General features: G+C 43.8%; 1 protein-coding gene across 1 annotated transcript in view; it reads right to left on the bottom strand.

Moving 5' to 3' along the window:
* Positions 1-201: 201 nt before the first annotated feature.
* Positions 202-16,271, bottom strand: part of LOC311241121 (uncharacterized protein) — a 56,805-nt gene continuing 40,735 nt past the window's right edge. The window contains exon 4 of the mRNA XM_084329823.1: positions 202-800. Coding sequence (XP_084185949.1) covers positions 788-800 — 13 coding nt within the window. The 3' untranslated portion in view covers positions 202-787. The remainder of the gene's footprint in view (positions 801-16,271) is intronic.

Here is a 16,271-nt window from a genome sequence, read left to right as displayed (position 1 = left end):
GATAACAGAAGTGATATATTTGTTTTTTCTTTCTTTAAAGCAAATAGAATAATGGAATCAACAGGCTAGTCTCTAGATCACGTAGACTGGTGGTTTCATGTTGCATTACTGTTCGAAGGTTTCTGGAACTGCCACACGAGAGACACACCGGGCACATAAGACGAGATTAAATGAGAGAGGGGGGGGGGGGGGGGGGGGGGATCTTTGTGTAGTCATCTGAATTGAGATCACAGCTTCATAGTAGGCCGATATACCAAGGGGGGGAAAACGACACGCAACCCTCTCTTTGCCCTCCACCCACAATATCTACAAACCCATGCTGTTTGATAGTCGACTTCCTTTCTTGTTGAACACGGTTAAGAGACGCGAAAGTACGACCTCGTTCTGCTCTTTAAAAATCCCTTTTGTTTGGACTCGGCTGTAGACGGAGGGACAAGAAAACAACAACAACAACAACAACAACACACAGCAGTGAAGACGGGACACGGATAACGGACGGGAAGTTTCCATGAAGGCACTTTGGGAGCGTGATGTAAAAAGCGGCTTGATATTCACAGGCACAACGCCGCCGCCCCCCCTTTAAGTCACGGCGCTCTCCAAAAAGAGAGGGATGAGATAAAGAACGGGGCAGACCAAAAGCAACACTTTATTTCCCACATCGCCAACAGCTGTAGTCGAGAGAGATAGAGAGAGATAGACAAATATATAGAAGAAGCGGATCTTCTGTTTTCCGCAGAGGGTCTTCTTCAAGGTTCTTCATCAGGGATCGGTGTAGGTCTTTTCTGGCCTACTCGTCTAGTCTGCAAGAAAACAAATCAGAAAACATCAAGAATTACATTCTTGGGTCAACGTTTTATAACCACCGTCTAGTAGTCAATCTGGTATGGAATTAAATCGAGAATAAGGATAGTCTTTATTTATTTATGTAATAAAAAAAACTAAAAAAAAATGTCAATATACAATGGTGTTAGCAGAGTAAGTAGCTTTAAAAGGAACACGGCAACATTTTGGGACATTTGCTTACATTCTTCTCCAGAGAGACAAGAAGATAGATACCAGTTTCCTCTCTGTGCGTTCAGTAGAAAGCTATCTGGCTGCATGTTAGCCTAGCTTAGCACAATGAATGAATGAATGAAAACTTTATTTAACAGATTGCAGAATGGGTACAATACAGTACGGCTCAATACACACAATTGTTAAGGGGATGCAGACCAGAGAAAGACGTTTGTCTTGTTTACATCAGTGTCCCCCATTTTCAATTCATAGGGACATACATGACATACAGGTATTTAGTACTGTTACATTTGTGACATATACAATATGCAAATATACAGTACTGTTACCCATAGATCCTGACAGAGTATATACATATGATGTGGAGGGGACTGTACATTAGGAGGGGGTGGGCGGGTGGGAGAGAAATATACATACGGTGGGGGGGAGAATATATACATACGGTGGGGAGGAGACTGTACATTAGGAGGGGGTGGGGATGGGGGGGTTTGGACATTTACGGTGGCCAGTTTCGAATTGCAGCCTCCCGTAGGTGCTCTTTAAGAGCGGTTTTGAATGTGGGTAGGGATTCACATTCCTTTACAGCTGTGGGTAGGGCGTTCCACATTGATGTGGCATAATTGCAAAACGTGTTTAGTCCCTTGTTTGAGCCGAATCTGGGTTTAACATGGATGGAATGGAAGGGGACATGACCGGTTAGCCTTCGGGAGAGGTGTTAGGTGGACAATGCCTAGGGCTAACCGGTCATGTCCGCTTCCATTCATTGTGCTAAGCTAGGCTAACATGCAACCAGATACCTTTCTATTGAACGCACAGAGAGGAAACTGGTATCCATCTTCTTGTCTCTCTCTGGAGAAGACGATAAGCTAATTTCCCCAAATGTTGGCGTGTTCTTTTCAAGCGTTTTGGCGAGAGAAATCGGCAACACTGATTCATTTCGGGCAACGGTAAGTAGGAAGGAATGTTTGTGGAGAGTGACGTCACTCACCATCGATTAGCAGGCGGCGGGCAGCATGCAGAGTTTAGGAGACAAGTAGCAGCGTTGCTTGGTTAGTAGTGTTGATATAACTGACCAAACTGGAGGAAAAGATCCACCACCACCACAGCCCCAGAAACAAACCAACCCATTGACTTTTGTTAGTATGCATGCTGCGAAAACAAGAAACTATCACAGACAATCTCAAAAACGGAAACTGGACGGTTGATGAAATCAAAGGGACGTTGGTGTGGAACATAATGGACTATCCTCAGTTCAACAGTCTCACCAGTAGAGGGCGCTGAGGTACAGCAGCAAAGGGTCTACTGCGGTGAAATAAAGGAGCAGGCTGAAGACTTCGCTGTAACCTAATCAAACCCCCATAAGGGCCTCAGTGAGGCGTGGCTAGACTGAATGCCTGGCCCGTCAGGAGCATATGGACTGAACTTTGTAACAGAACTGGAGTAGAGGGTATCCAGCTCCGTTCTTCCAATAAAAAGCTATATATAAATTCCTTATCGCCTATATTTATTGTAGAATATATTATAACGGATAGGGCATACAGACCCTCATCTGCACCTTTGTTTATGCCGTTTACTTTGATCATATTTTTATATTCAGTTGATTATATTGTTTATATTTGTGTCTCTTTTATATTCAGATCAAATTTTATTGCCTGTATTTATGTCTTTCTACTATTACCCTGCCCATATTCCTCCTGCCCCCATGATGCTATGGCGCCCACATTTCCCTAAGGGGATCAATAAAAGAAATATCTTATACTGTATATATCTACACATATATCTTTGACTTAGGATAGCATCTATATATGATACTGGGCTGTACATTAGTACATTGTGTTACTGAAGGGAACATCTCGTCTTTAAGAACCCCCCCCCCCCCCCTTATAGTTTAGACTATGGAAACTGTCACCAGAACACATGTCAAACACATGCTTTACAAGGCCCCAGTTGGTCTCTGACGACACTGGCAGACATGTAGAGATATGTGCACGCGCAGCTGTTCGCATACGAACGATACACATTTTGACAGGTGGCTCCTAAACCCAGAGCAGAAGTGGTAAAAGTCCCACCTATTTCATATATTAGAGATGTGTGCCGGGCGGCCATTTTGGTTGTTTGGGAGAGAGAGAGAATGTCAGTGTTTGTTTTCATACCGGCACCGTGTCTCAAAACCCCCATAGTAGGTTGTTTTCAGGACGGAGGTTCAGTATTCTAAACTTTTCGATGGTCAAGTAGGCATTTTTTGGGTACCCCCTTATGTACCTTGTAAAATAACGTATTATTTATCAACAGTCATGATTGTATATTAACTTGATGGATGGACTGATCCGTCAAGTGACTTTGTTTGCAGATGATGTGAATTTAACACCATTTGAAGGTGTACTTGGTTATCTAGGACTAATGATTAAGTCGTTGATATATCCAAGGATGAAAGAAAAATAAATGGTTACGGTTATCTTTATTGCAATAAGGGGTAGGACCTGATAAGCATCTTCTTTTTAGGACAAAATACTGTTTTGTTTATTATGTTATCTTACTTTATTATTATTTATAAAAATATATATTTTGTATTTTTGTATTTTCTTTTACTTTGGTATTTCTTGATTCTTTTATTGTTGGAAATAAACCATTCATTCATTAATTCAAGTAATCTTAAATCACGGATGTATTCCGGGCTAAGCTTAGCATGGTTACCTTCAGGAAGTGGATTTATACTTTACTCTCAAAAATCACAATACAAGGCGTGACCTTACCGACATACTCGACTACAACCAAAACAATCACATTCAACATTTAATCGCCCCATGCGGACAATGAGCCTTTCAAGTGTGAGTAGATTAACCTTTCACTTTCGTACATCGAAAATGATGTAACCCGTTGAAATTCGATGCTGCATATTGCCAACTTTGACACTAATTATATGCAATGTGATTTTGTTCTTCCCATAACAAGGGGGTGGGACGAAACTTCCCTAATACACAGTAGGTTCTAAAAATGGGTGGATAATGGGGTTAGTAGCTTCTGTCTGATTGTGTAGATACTGAGGGTAGTAGGGTTAGTAGCTTCCGTCTGATTGTGTAGGTACTGGGGGTAGTAGGGTTAGTAGCTTCTGTCTTGATTGTGGAGGTACTGATGGTAGCAGGGTTAGTAGCTTCTGTCTGATTGTGTAGGTACTGAGGGTAGTAGGGTTAGTAGCTTCTGTCTGATTGTGTAGGTACTGAGGGTAGTAGGGTTAGTAGCTTCTGTCTGATTGTGTAGGTACTGAGGGTAATGAGGTTAGTAGCTTCTGTCTTGATTGTGGAGGTACTGAGGGTAGTAGGGTTAGTAGCTTCCGTCTTGATTGTGGAGGTACTGAGGGTAGTAGGGTTAGTAGCTTCTGTCTGATTGTGTAGGTACTGAGGGTAGTAGGGTTAGTAGCTTCTGTCTTGATTGTGGAGGTACTGAGGGTAGTAGGGTTAGTAGCTTCTGTCTTGATTGTGTAGGTACTGAGGGTAATGAGGTTAGTAGCTTCTGTCTTGATTGTGGAGGTACTGAGGGTAGTAGGGTTAGTAGCTTCTGTCTTGATTGTGGAGGTACTGAGGGTAGTAGGGTTAGTAGCTTCTGTCTTGATTGTGGAGGTACTGAGGGTAGTAGGGTTAGTAGCTTATGTCTTGATTGTGTAGGTACTGAGGGTAGTAGGGTTAGTAGCTTCTGTCTTGATTGTGTAGGTACTGAGGGTAGTAGGGTTAGTAGCTTCTGTCTTGATTGTGTAGGTACTGAGGGTAGTAGGTTTAGTAGGTTCTGTCTCGATTGTGTAGGTACTGAGGGTAGTAGGGTTAGTAGCTTCTGTCTTGATTGTGTAGGTACTGAGGGTAGTAGGGCTAGTAGCTTCTGTCTTGATTGTGGAGGTACTGAGGGTATTAGGGTTAGTAGCTTCTGTCTTGATTGTGGAGGTACTGAGGGTAGTAGGGTTAGTAGCTTCTGTCTTGATTGTGTAGGTACTGAGGATAGTAGGGTTAGTAGCTTCTGTCTTGATTGTGGAGGTACTGAGGGTAGCAGGGTTAGTAGCTTCTGTCTTGATTGTGTAGGTACTGAGGGTAGTAGGGTTAGTAGCTTCTGTCTGATTGTGTAGGTACTGAGGGTAGTAGGGTTAGTAGCTTCTGTCTGATTGTGTAGGTACTGAGGGTAGTAGGGTTAGTAACGTCAGTCTGATTGTGTAGGTACTGAGGGTAATGAGGTTAGTAGCTTCTGTCTGATTGTGTAGGTACTGAGGGTAGTAGGGTTAGTAGCTTCTGTCTGATTGTGTAGGTACTGAGGGTAGTAGGGTTAGTAACGTCAGTCTGATTGTGTAGGTACTGAGGGTAATGAGGTTAGTAGCTTCTGTCTGATTGTGTAGGTACTGAGGGTAGTAGGGTTAGTAGCTTCTGTCTGATTGTGTAGGTACTGAGGGTATTAGGGTTAGTAGCTTCTGTCTTGATTGTGTAGGTACTGAGGGTAGTAGGGTTAGTAGCTTCTGTCTTGATTGTGTAGGTACTGAGGGTAGTAGGGTTAGTAGCTTCTGTCTTGATTGTGTAGGTACTGAGGGATTTCAGACACAGCGCTACTCTTTACTCCAACCAGCCTTTTCAAAACGGATCGCCTCTGGCATCTGTATTAAGAGATGTTGATTCCTCTCAGACGCCTTCTCAACAAAAAGTGTGACGGAAGGTCCCTGAAGGGGCTTTTGTACGTCCTACATACATGAATGTCTTAAACCCCCTAAGCACACATGACCCATATATTGGTTTCTTTGTGTGTGTGTGTGTCTATCGGATTTCCCCATGATCTCAGGAAACCTTTTGTCCTGTCTGGGTAGACAGAGTGGGTGGAAGATCCACCGTCAATCTGTGTTGCGAGGCTTTAAGCTCCAGGATATTGGAGCGACTGAGGGCGTGGTGAGTTTGGTGGTGGTGGTGGGGGGTGAGATATGTGTGTTGGTCGTAGACACATGCCGCTGGTCGAGATCAAACAGGAGGTTAATATTAAGAGGATAATGTGAAATCTGCACAACATCCACCATCTGGATCAGTGGTGTGTGTGCAGCTCAACTACCACCATGATCCCACCACCCACCCACCCACCCACCCACCCACCCACCCACCCACCCACCCACACACACACACACACACACACACACACACACACACACACACACACACACACACACACACACACACACACACACACACACACACACACACACACACACACACACACACACACACACACACACACACACACACACACACACACACACACACACACACACACACACACACACACACACACACACACAGGCTAGCCTCACAGCTGCTGCACTGCATGTCACTTTGTAAACAGATGTGCAACCATTTGACCCAGGAGGAGGGAGCAGCCTAGGGTGGATCATATGGGAGATATGAAGCACCGTGAAGCGATGATGAAGCCCGGTTTAGACAGCTTGGACGACAGAGTGACAAGTTCACAAAACCGTGTCCGACCGAGGGTTAAAAAGGAGAGGGGAGGGGCACCGGGTGGATAGATGGACTAGACCAGGGGTTCCCAAACTTTTCAGGCCGGGGCCCAGAAAATAAGGCGTCAGAGAGCCGCGGCCCAATGCACATCGTCTGGCGTTTTTTCTTTTTTTTTGCCAGGCGACCGATTTTTTTAGCCAAATATCACTTCAATCCTATTAAGTTAGTTCAAGTTAGTTATTCATTTATATGTGCTATTTATGAGAGGGCTAACTTGTTGCAAAATAATAATGATAATAATAATAGCCTCATTAAAATACTATTGTTGCTTCGGTTGTTTTCAGCGTTTTATGTGCATAATCTGTTATTTAGTTTGAAATGTTCGTTGAAATAAGTAGATTTTTCGTTTTTGTTTATTTATTAAGTTAATATAAAACCATATAGTCACATTTTAGAATACAATAGAATAGAATTTTAGAATACAACTAGAAACACTGTCCTGGCCTGCTTCTAAGTTCAGTGGCCTGACAAAAAAAATTAAAATAAAAAAATTAAAAAAATTAAAATTAAAAAAAAAATATATATCTTTTTTTTTTATTTTTTTTTAAATCATCTCGCGGCCCACCCGTGGCTGCTCGCGGCCCACCTTTGGGTCGCGACCCCGACTTTGGGAACCACTGGACTAGACTAGAGGGAATAGGGAGGTGTAGTCCGACGTCACTTTGGACCTCCCGCAAGGTCCACCCGTACAGGGATTATCATTGGGAAAATGGATTATCGGCTATTGTAACAATTCTGCCTCATGAACATTGGCAAGCTTTCCATTTTTTGTACAAAATGAGTTCCCTTCTATCACTAACATTATTGTTTAAGCATTTTTGGTTGAAATCAAATGTGCAGATTATTTTTTTTTTACGATCAATTGCGAATATTTTCAGTTGAGCTATAGATTGTGGATGAATACGCACAGAAAAGGTACACCATGCCAATGTTCATGCTTTATTTGTTTTAAACGAGACGATTTAGAAATGGACAATGGGGAAATGCATTGCGTTTTCAAGAAGGTGGACCGGCCGGAAACAGCAGTGACGTCACCACTACACCTCCCTCGCACAGTGGCTATTGTGAGCCAAATACCCACCGTGTGAATTATGGTCAATGGTCTTTTAGGGTAATTAATTGGAGAGGGGGGGGGGGGGCAGATGGGCTGGGTTGGGATGTGTGGTTGGTTGGGAGATTATAAAAAATATATATTATAGATAAATAGCACCTTACCATGGCTTTTTCACACACACACTGCTGTCTGATGTGTTTTGTTTTGTTTGTTTAGAGAGAAGTAAAATCAGCTGTAAACTCTATCCTGAAAAGATAGAGACGGGGGTGAGAGACGTTACATCACGATGCCACAGACAAAACAGGCAAAACAACGTTAAGAAAAGAAGCACATGTCATCATGAAGACATTTGGATTCACATGCTTGGATGTTCCTGCAGAGTTGGCATCACATGGGAGGAGGAGGAGGGGGGGGGGGCAGAACAACTGGGTAAACTGTGGAAAAGGTTATAACTGAGCTGTATGGGGTCCGTCCTGGGGGGTTGGTGGGTGTGGTGGGCGGCACATGCTTCTCTCATGTGTGCAAAACACAACTGAAAAGCAGGGCGGCATAGTTTTGCTATGAAGCTTGCGAAGATGGGGCAGGGACTGGCATCATTCTGGGGAGAGGAGGGCAATAGAGAGTTGGAGGGGAAACTACGCTAAAACTGTAGCTACTACTAGGTACCTCACAATGAAATAAATAATCTTAAAAAGATCCAGTAAAATGGCGTGAATTGCGTCGAGAGTATATTTTTTTCCAGTTTCAGATGTATTGTTTGATTTGTTACGTGTTTCAGGTCATCCTCTGGGAACACAGCCAACGCTCAGTAGGCTGAGGGGGCGTGGCCTTCTGGTCACTAGATACTATAGGTGTTTAACTCTCAGTAGGCTGAGGGGGCGTGGCCTTCTGGTCACTAGATACTATAGGTGTTTAACTCTCAGTAGGCTGAGGGGGCGTGGCCTTCTAGTCACTAGATACTATAGGTGTTTAACTCTCAGTAGACTGAGGGGGCGTGGCCTTCTGGTCACTAGATACTATAGGTGTTTAACTCTCAGTAGGCTGAGGGGGCGTGGCCTTCTGGTCACTAGATACTATAGGTGTTTAACTCTCGGTAGGCTGAGGGGGCGTGGCCTTCTAGTCACTAGATACTATAGGTGTTTAACTCTCAGTAGGCTGAGGGGGCGTGGCCTTCTAGTCACCAGATACTATAGGTGTTTAACTCTCAGTAGGCTGAGGGGGCGTGGCCTTCTAGTCACCAGATACTATAGGTGTTTAACTCTCAGTAGGCTGAGGGGGCGTGGCCTTCTAGTCACCAGATACTATAGGTGTTTAACTCAGTAGGCTGAGGGGGCGTGGCCTTCTGTTCACTAGATACTATAGGTGTTTAACTCTCAGTAGGCTGAGGGGGCGTGGCCTTCTAGTCACTAGATACTATAGATGTTTAACTCTCAGTAGGCTGAGGGGGTGTGGCCTTCTGTTCACTAGATACTATAGGTGTTTAACTCTCAGTAGGCTGAGGGGGCGTGGCCTTCTGTTCACTAGATACTATAGGTGTTTAACTCTCAGTAGGCTGAGGGGGCGTGGCCTTCTGTTCACTAGATACTATAGGTGTTTAACTCTCAGTAGGCTGAGGGGGTGTGGCCTTCTGTTCACTAGATACTATAGGTGTTTAACTCTCAGTAGGCTGAGGGGGCGTGGCCTTCTAGTCACTAGATACTATAGATGTTTAACTCTCAGTAGGCTGAGGGGGTGTGGCCTTCTGTTCACTAGATACTATAGGTGTTTAACTCTCAGTAGGCTGAGGGGGCGTGGCCTTCAGGTCACCAGACACTATAGATGCTGAAAGCCATCACTCACCATCCCACAATGTTTTGAACCAATTGTGCTTAAGATGAATTTAGGACCAAATAACCCATTGATTGGAGTGCACCTTCCACTGACATCAGCTCCATTGATAAATTGGCAGAATTACTCACATTTCACAGCTGTTGAGATGATTTTCCTAAGTGACATTAATATAAATTGGTTGGCAATGCCTGCAAATATCTCAAGGAGGTTAACCCAGTTCATTACGGAGCCCACCAGACCAAAGCTGAAGAACTTAGATCCAGATTTGATCCACTCTTAATTGATTTGATTTTCTCAAAATAGAGAGAAAATGGAGACAAAAATCTCTGCCTGTGGAGTATTTGAGCTGGGAATCAGGGACCGCTGCCCTACAGCATGTATTAGAAACTCCCGGCTAAAGAAAACGCAGTCTCATACCATCTACACACCACTGTGTCCTCTATGACGAGGTGGGTTGTTGTCTCCTCTGGCAGAGAGGCGTAATGATCATTGGTATTTGTTTATCTATAAGGCCATCTCATATCTATACCACCTTATTATTGCAGTGACACTGGATTGGAACTGTGGACCCCATGATCTAACACGCTCAAGCGCGTATGGTTATGTTTAACCTTCTGTAGTATGGTTGTGAAAGGGTTAACCCTTTGTCGTGTGTTGCAGTGAAAGGGTTAACCACCTGTGTTGTCGCAGTGAAAGGGTTAACCCTTTGGTAGTGTGGCAGTGAAAGGGTAGTGTGGCAGTGAAAGGGTTAACCTTCTGTATTGTCGCAGGGAAAGGGTAGTGTGGCAGTGAAAGGGTTAACCCCTCTGTATTGTCGCAGTGAAAGGGTTAACCCTTTGGTAGTGTGGTAGTGAAAGGGTTAACTGGTGTGTAACTCGACATCGTTGACAATTAGGGCGACCTCGACTCGAGTTTTCGAGCGTAAATAAAAGGTTTGAACGAGTCATAATATATATATTTTTTGATCCACTTTTTCTCCCATTTTCTATTTTTTCTCCCATCCCAATTTCGTATCATCCAATTCAACCCTCCCCTGTCTCGAACGCTGTTTCTTGCCTCCCACAAGCCGGCTGCAATGTGGACTAAGTCATACATAGCACAAGTCCCCTCCGAAACTCGAGGTAACAGCAGTCGCATCTTTTCACCTGCGCGGCTCGATCTTTCAGCGTCAGGGGTCTGCGCTTTGGAGGGGCCCCGCCCCCATTGCTTCCTGATTCTACTGCGCAGGCGCACCAACCGACCTGTAGGAGTCGCTGTCCACAACGCCCGATCCCCACCCATCAGTTTCCCACCCCCTAATACTGCCAATGTGTATTAGTACGGACGACCAGCTAAACTGAAAGCAATGTGGAGCGCTGGGCTCGAACAGGCGAACCCAGCGTCTCCAGTATTCGTGGTGAGCGCCTTGCCCACTGCACCACGTAGCCGCCCCCAACGAGTCATAATATAAGGGTACATTTACATTTGTCATTTAGCTGACGCTTTTATCCAAAGTGACTTACAAGTTCTGTACGACAAGTCATCAGGAAGGGCACAACTCTATCAGCTGAGTAACAATGATCATCAAGGTGTTGAGTGCTACAGTGTAGGTTAGTATATTAGGACAAGTGCATGACAGTAAGGTTAGTTAGGGTTAGAGTTTTTTTTTTCTTCTTTTTTTTTCAGATAATGATTGAATCGGCTGGGTGGCGTAGCGGAGATTGCGCTCGTCACCAATGCAAGAGACTCCGGTCTCGAATCCCGGTGTCAGCATTGCCTGCGGCTTGAACCAGTCGTCATACTATCTCAATTGGCAGAGGTAGCGGGTGGAAGTCGATGGGTGGGGATTGGACGTTGTGGACAGCGACTCCTACAGGTCGGTTGGGTGACGCCTGCACAGCAGAGACAGGAAGTATCGGGGGCAGCGTGAGCCTCCCACGCGTTACTCCTCGCCACTGAGAGTCCACGCTGTCTGATGAAAAGATGAGACAGGCTGCCTCCTCGTGCACCGGAGGGGACACGTGATGCAAGGCTTCTATCCTCACTACAACCGACCAGTGGGGGGCATAAGTCTAGCAACGTTCAAGACAGGGGAGGGGAGAATTGGCAATACGAAATTGGGACTGGAGAAAAAAAAATAGAAAATAAGGAGAAAAAGTGGATAACAAAGAGAACCGTTCTAGAGGAGGCATGGCCCACGTGCCCCGCCCCCCTCCTCCTCTCCCAGACCCCGCCCCCCTCCTCCTCTCCCAGACCCCGCCCGCCTCCTCCTCTCCCAGGCGTCATAGGAACACAATGAAGCGCCGCTGCCGGGCCAGAGGAGCGCTTTAAGAGCTTGTCTCGGTTCTGTCGCTTGGAAGAACTCCAAAGAAGAAGAAATCAGGCAGCAGACCACGTTCACACTGAGTGTCCTTTTTTTGCATCATGATAGTGAAGGCCATTAAAAAAAAAGGCATACATGCCAAATGACCATTCAATATATAGATTTAAGTAGGAATACATTTTTCACAGGGGCATTTGTGAGATCCCAGCGGTGAACACTGTACTCATGTTGGGTGGAGTTCAGTCATTGAATGGACTGACAGACTGACTGTTGTGGGAAAAAAAATCTGATCTGAGTCACACGTTCAGTGTTAGACTAAGACTCCCAGGATGCAACACTGAACGGCACAGGAAGTCCTTCATTCCGACGGCCATCAGACTTTTTAATGCATCACTGTGCCTCACTGAGCACAGGGTGACAGTACCATCTTCCACTTTCACTTTTACAATTTTACACTTACTGTATTATTTCTGTATATTTTTTACTGTATATGTTATATGTATATCCCGGACCGTATTTTATTCTCAGGCTTCTTTTTATTCTTAGTCGTGACTTTTGTTTTGGTCTACCCAAATGTTTACCATTTAATGTGAGCGGTTTGTAGTGCCGAATTTCCCCTCGGGATGAATAAAGTATTTCTATTCTATTCATATGAGCGCCAAAAAAAAATCTGATTTGGGCCCTGCAGTGTGAACGTAGCCACACGTCCCTCTGAAGAAAGCCAGACCCACGGACTGTAAAACCTGCCGTGTGTGTGTGTGTGCTGCTGCCATGTGTGTGTGTGTGTGTGTGCTGCTGCCTGACCCCCACGTCCCCCATAAAAACACTCCTTGGCTTTCTCCGCTTCCCCCCTATTTCCCAGCAGCCCCCTGGGCCTCCCAGGCGCACCACGCCTCGGGCGGCTCCGAGCACACACGGAGCTCACAGAACAGCTAGCATAACATCTCACTCTGTGTTCACTCTTAACCCTTTCACTGAGACAATACAGAAGGTTAACCCTTTCACTGCCACACGACAATGGGTTAACCCTTTCACTACCACACTACAGACAGTGTGGTAGTGAAAGGTTAACCTGTAGTGTGGTAGTGAAAGGGTTAACCTTCTGTAGTGTGGTAGTGAAAGGGTTAACCTTCTGTAGTGTGGTAGTGAAAGGTTAACCTTCTGTAGTGTGGTAGTGAAAGGTTAACCTTCTGTAGTGTGGTAGTGAAAGGGTTAACCTTCTGTAGTGTGGTAGTGAAAGGGTTAACCTTCTGTAGTGTGGTAGTGAAAGGTTAACCTTCTGTAGTGTGGTAGTGAAAGGTTAACCTTCTGTAGTGTGGTAGTGAAAGGTTAACCTTCTGTAGTGTGGTAGTGAAAGGTTAACCTTCTGTAGTGTGGTAGTGAAAGGTTAACTGTCTGTAGTGTGGTAGTGAAAGGTTAACCTTCTGTAGTGTGATAGTGAAAGGGTTAACCTTCTGTAGTGTGGTAGTGAAATGGTTAACACTTTGATCGCCATGGTTAAAATTCATAATTTACCATCCCTCGCCATCTCTATTTGTCTATGGAGAAGTTCTCCTTCTTTGCAGAGCTATAACTTTTTAAATTGTATTGCTAAATTGACATTATCATGGCCCATTCAAGGTCCTATATGTATTGTTCAGGGTGTATCAATGTTATACTTTTTCATTCACATATTCATACTAAAATATGGTCTAAAGTATAAGTATGTTTTTATCGTTTTCTGCAGCTTTCTTCAGAACGTGATTTATAGCCCTAAATGCATTATATGCATGATGAAATACAGTTTGATAGCGATCTGTGCCAGATAAAAAATGTCAACTGCACGTAGTTCTAGAAGTTACTACGTATCATCTGATGATGACCGGATGGGAGGGGGGTCGTTTATAATTCCGTGGGCAGCGTTAGATTATTCATCCAGTGTGGGTCATATGATCATCATAGAAGTTTATATGGAACACGTTAGAATAAAACGCCGCAACTCACCGTGGCTTCCTCGCGCCGCTGGCAGATGAGCGTGGAACAGAATTTTTTCTATTATGGGATGGAGAAATGCCCGATCCATTTCCAGGTTGTATAATAGTATATACGTCCAAATCATGTTGTTTTTTCGAGTTATTTGCACCGATCGATGTTCACTGTGTCAAGACGGAGTCTCTCTAACGATAGCGAGTGCCCGGACCACATATGGATGAGCACGTCCGGTCTGACGAGTCGCTTCCTGTTGGCGATCTGCCGATCGGCCACCAGATGGCGCTCTTGAACCGCTAGAGAGTTGAGTGGAGCTTTGCAGTACATCTCAGGGCCCCGGAGGGGAAATATGATTTCGATCACAGATTTTTGAAATATTGATATCAAAGACGAGTTACGGCGTCTTCGGCAGAATGTGCAAGGCTAGGAATGACTTCTAAACACGTCATCGGCGATTAAAGTGTTAACCTTCTGTAGTGTGGTAGTGAAAGGGTTAACCGTCTGTAGTGTGGTAGTGAAAGGGTTAACCGTCTGTAGTGTGGTAGTGAAAGGGTTAACCGTCTGTAGTGTGGTAGTGAAAGGTTAACCGTCTGTAGTGTGGTAGTGAAAGGTTAACCTTCTGTAGTGTGATAGTGAAAGGTTAACCTTCTGTAGTGTGGTAGTGAAAGGTTAACCTTCTGTAGTGTGATAGTGAAAGGTTAACCTTCTGTAGTGTGGTAGTGAAAGGGTTAACCGTCCTTCTGTAGTGTGATAGTGAAAGGTTAACCTTCTGTAGTGTGGTAGTGAGAGGTTAACCTTCTGTAGTGTGGTAGTGAAAGGTTAACCTTCTGTGGTGTGGTAGTGAAAGGGTTAACCTTCTGTAGTGTGGTAGTGAAAGGTTAACCTTCTGTGGTGTGGTAGTGAAAGGGTTAACCTTCTGTAGTGTGGTAGTGAAAGGTTAACCTTCTGTAGTGTGGTAGTGAAAGGTTAACCTTCTGTAGTGTGATAGTGAAAGGTTAACCTTCTGTAGTGTGGTAGTGAAAGGGTTAACCGTTCTTCTGTAGTGTGGTAGTGAAAGGTTAACCTTCTGTAGTGTGGTAGTGAAAGGTTAACCTTCTGTAGTGTGGTAGTGAAAGGGTTAACCGTCTGTAGTGTGGTAGTGAAAGGTTAACCTTCTGTAGTGTGGTAGTGAAAGGTTAACCTTCTGTAGTGTGGTAGTGAAAGGGTTAACCTTCTGTAGTGTGGTAGTGAAAGGTTAACCTTCTGTAGTGTGGTAGTGAAAGGGTTAACCGTCTGTAGTGTGGTAGTGAAAGGTTAACCTTCTGTAGTGTGGTAGTGAAAGGTTAACCTTCTGTAGTGTGGTAGTGAAAGGGTTAACCGTCTGTAGTGTGGTAGTGAAAGGTTAACCTTCTGTAGTGTGGTAGTGAAAGGTTAACCTTCTGTAGTGTGGTAGTGAAAGGGTTAACCTTCTGTAGTGTGGTAGTGAAAGGGTTAACCTTCTGTAGTGTGGTAGTGAAAGGTTAACCTTCTGTAAACTCGGGCTGTTGCTGAGCAGAGAGAATGCAGTGTGTAGCAGCTGGACCGACCAAACTGTTTACACTGGAAACCACACCTCAACAACCTAAAATCAGACAAACCTACGTTTTATTACCACGCCGATATTGCTTTTCTGTTGATGTTCGTAGAACGCATTGTGTTGCAACTATGTATGAGATGTGCTATATAAATAAAGGTATGATTTACCTATGTATGAGGTGTGCTATATAAATAAAGGTTTGATTTACCTATGTATGAGGTGTGCTATATAAATAAAGGTTTGATTTAACTATGTATGAGGTGTGCTAAATAAATAAAGGGTTGATTTAACTATGTATGAGGTGTGCTATATAAATAAAGGTTTTATTTAACTATGTATGAGATGTGCTATATAAATAAAGGTTTGATTTAACTATACGAGATGTGCTATATAAATAAAGGTTTGATTTACCTATGTATGAGATGTGCTATATAAATAAAGGTTTGATTTAACTATACGAGATGTGCTATATAAATAAAGGTTTGATTTAACTATGTATGAGATGTGCTATATAAATAAAGGTTTGATTTAACTATGTATGAGATGTGCTATATAAATAAAGGTTTGATTTGACTATGAGATGTGCTGTATAAATAAAGGTTTGATTTGACTATGAGATGTGCTATATAAATAAAGGTTTGATTTGACTATGAGATGTGCTATATAAATAAAGGTTTGATTTGACTATGAGATGTGCTGTATAAATAAAGGTATGATTTGACTATGAGATGTGCTGTATAAATAAAGGTATGATTTGACTATGAGATGTGCTATATAAATAAAGGTATGATTTGACGGTATTCGTACAGTGCACTCTGAAAGAAGAAAAAAAAACTCTAGCTTGTTTAGATTGAAGACTGTGACAAATGACCCGTCAACTTAATATATTACTACATTAAATTATTAGCCGCACTAAGGGCCGTTAACACGGTCCAACAGAAGCCCCTCCCCCTCCTCCATTGCTCTACTAACTGTTTTAGCAGGTCTCTCTGAAACCCGGGGCCTGTATTTAACAAG

Source organism: Notolepis coatsorum (genome assembly GCF_963971535.1).
Source record: "Notolepis coatsorum genome assembly, chromosome: 14".
Lineage (NCBI taxonomy): Eukaryota > Metazoa > Chordata > Actinopteri > Aulopiformes > Paralepididae > Notolepis > Notolepis coatsorum.
This window is presented reverse-complemented; position numbering and strand designations above follow the sequence as displayed.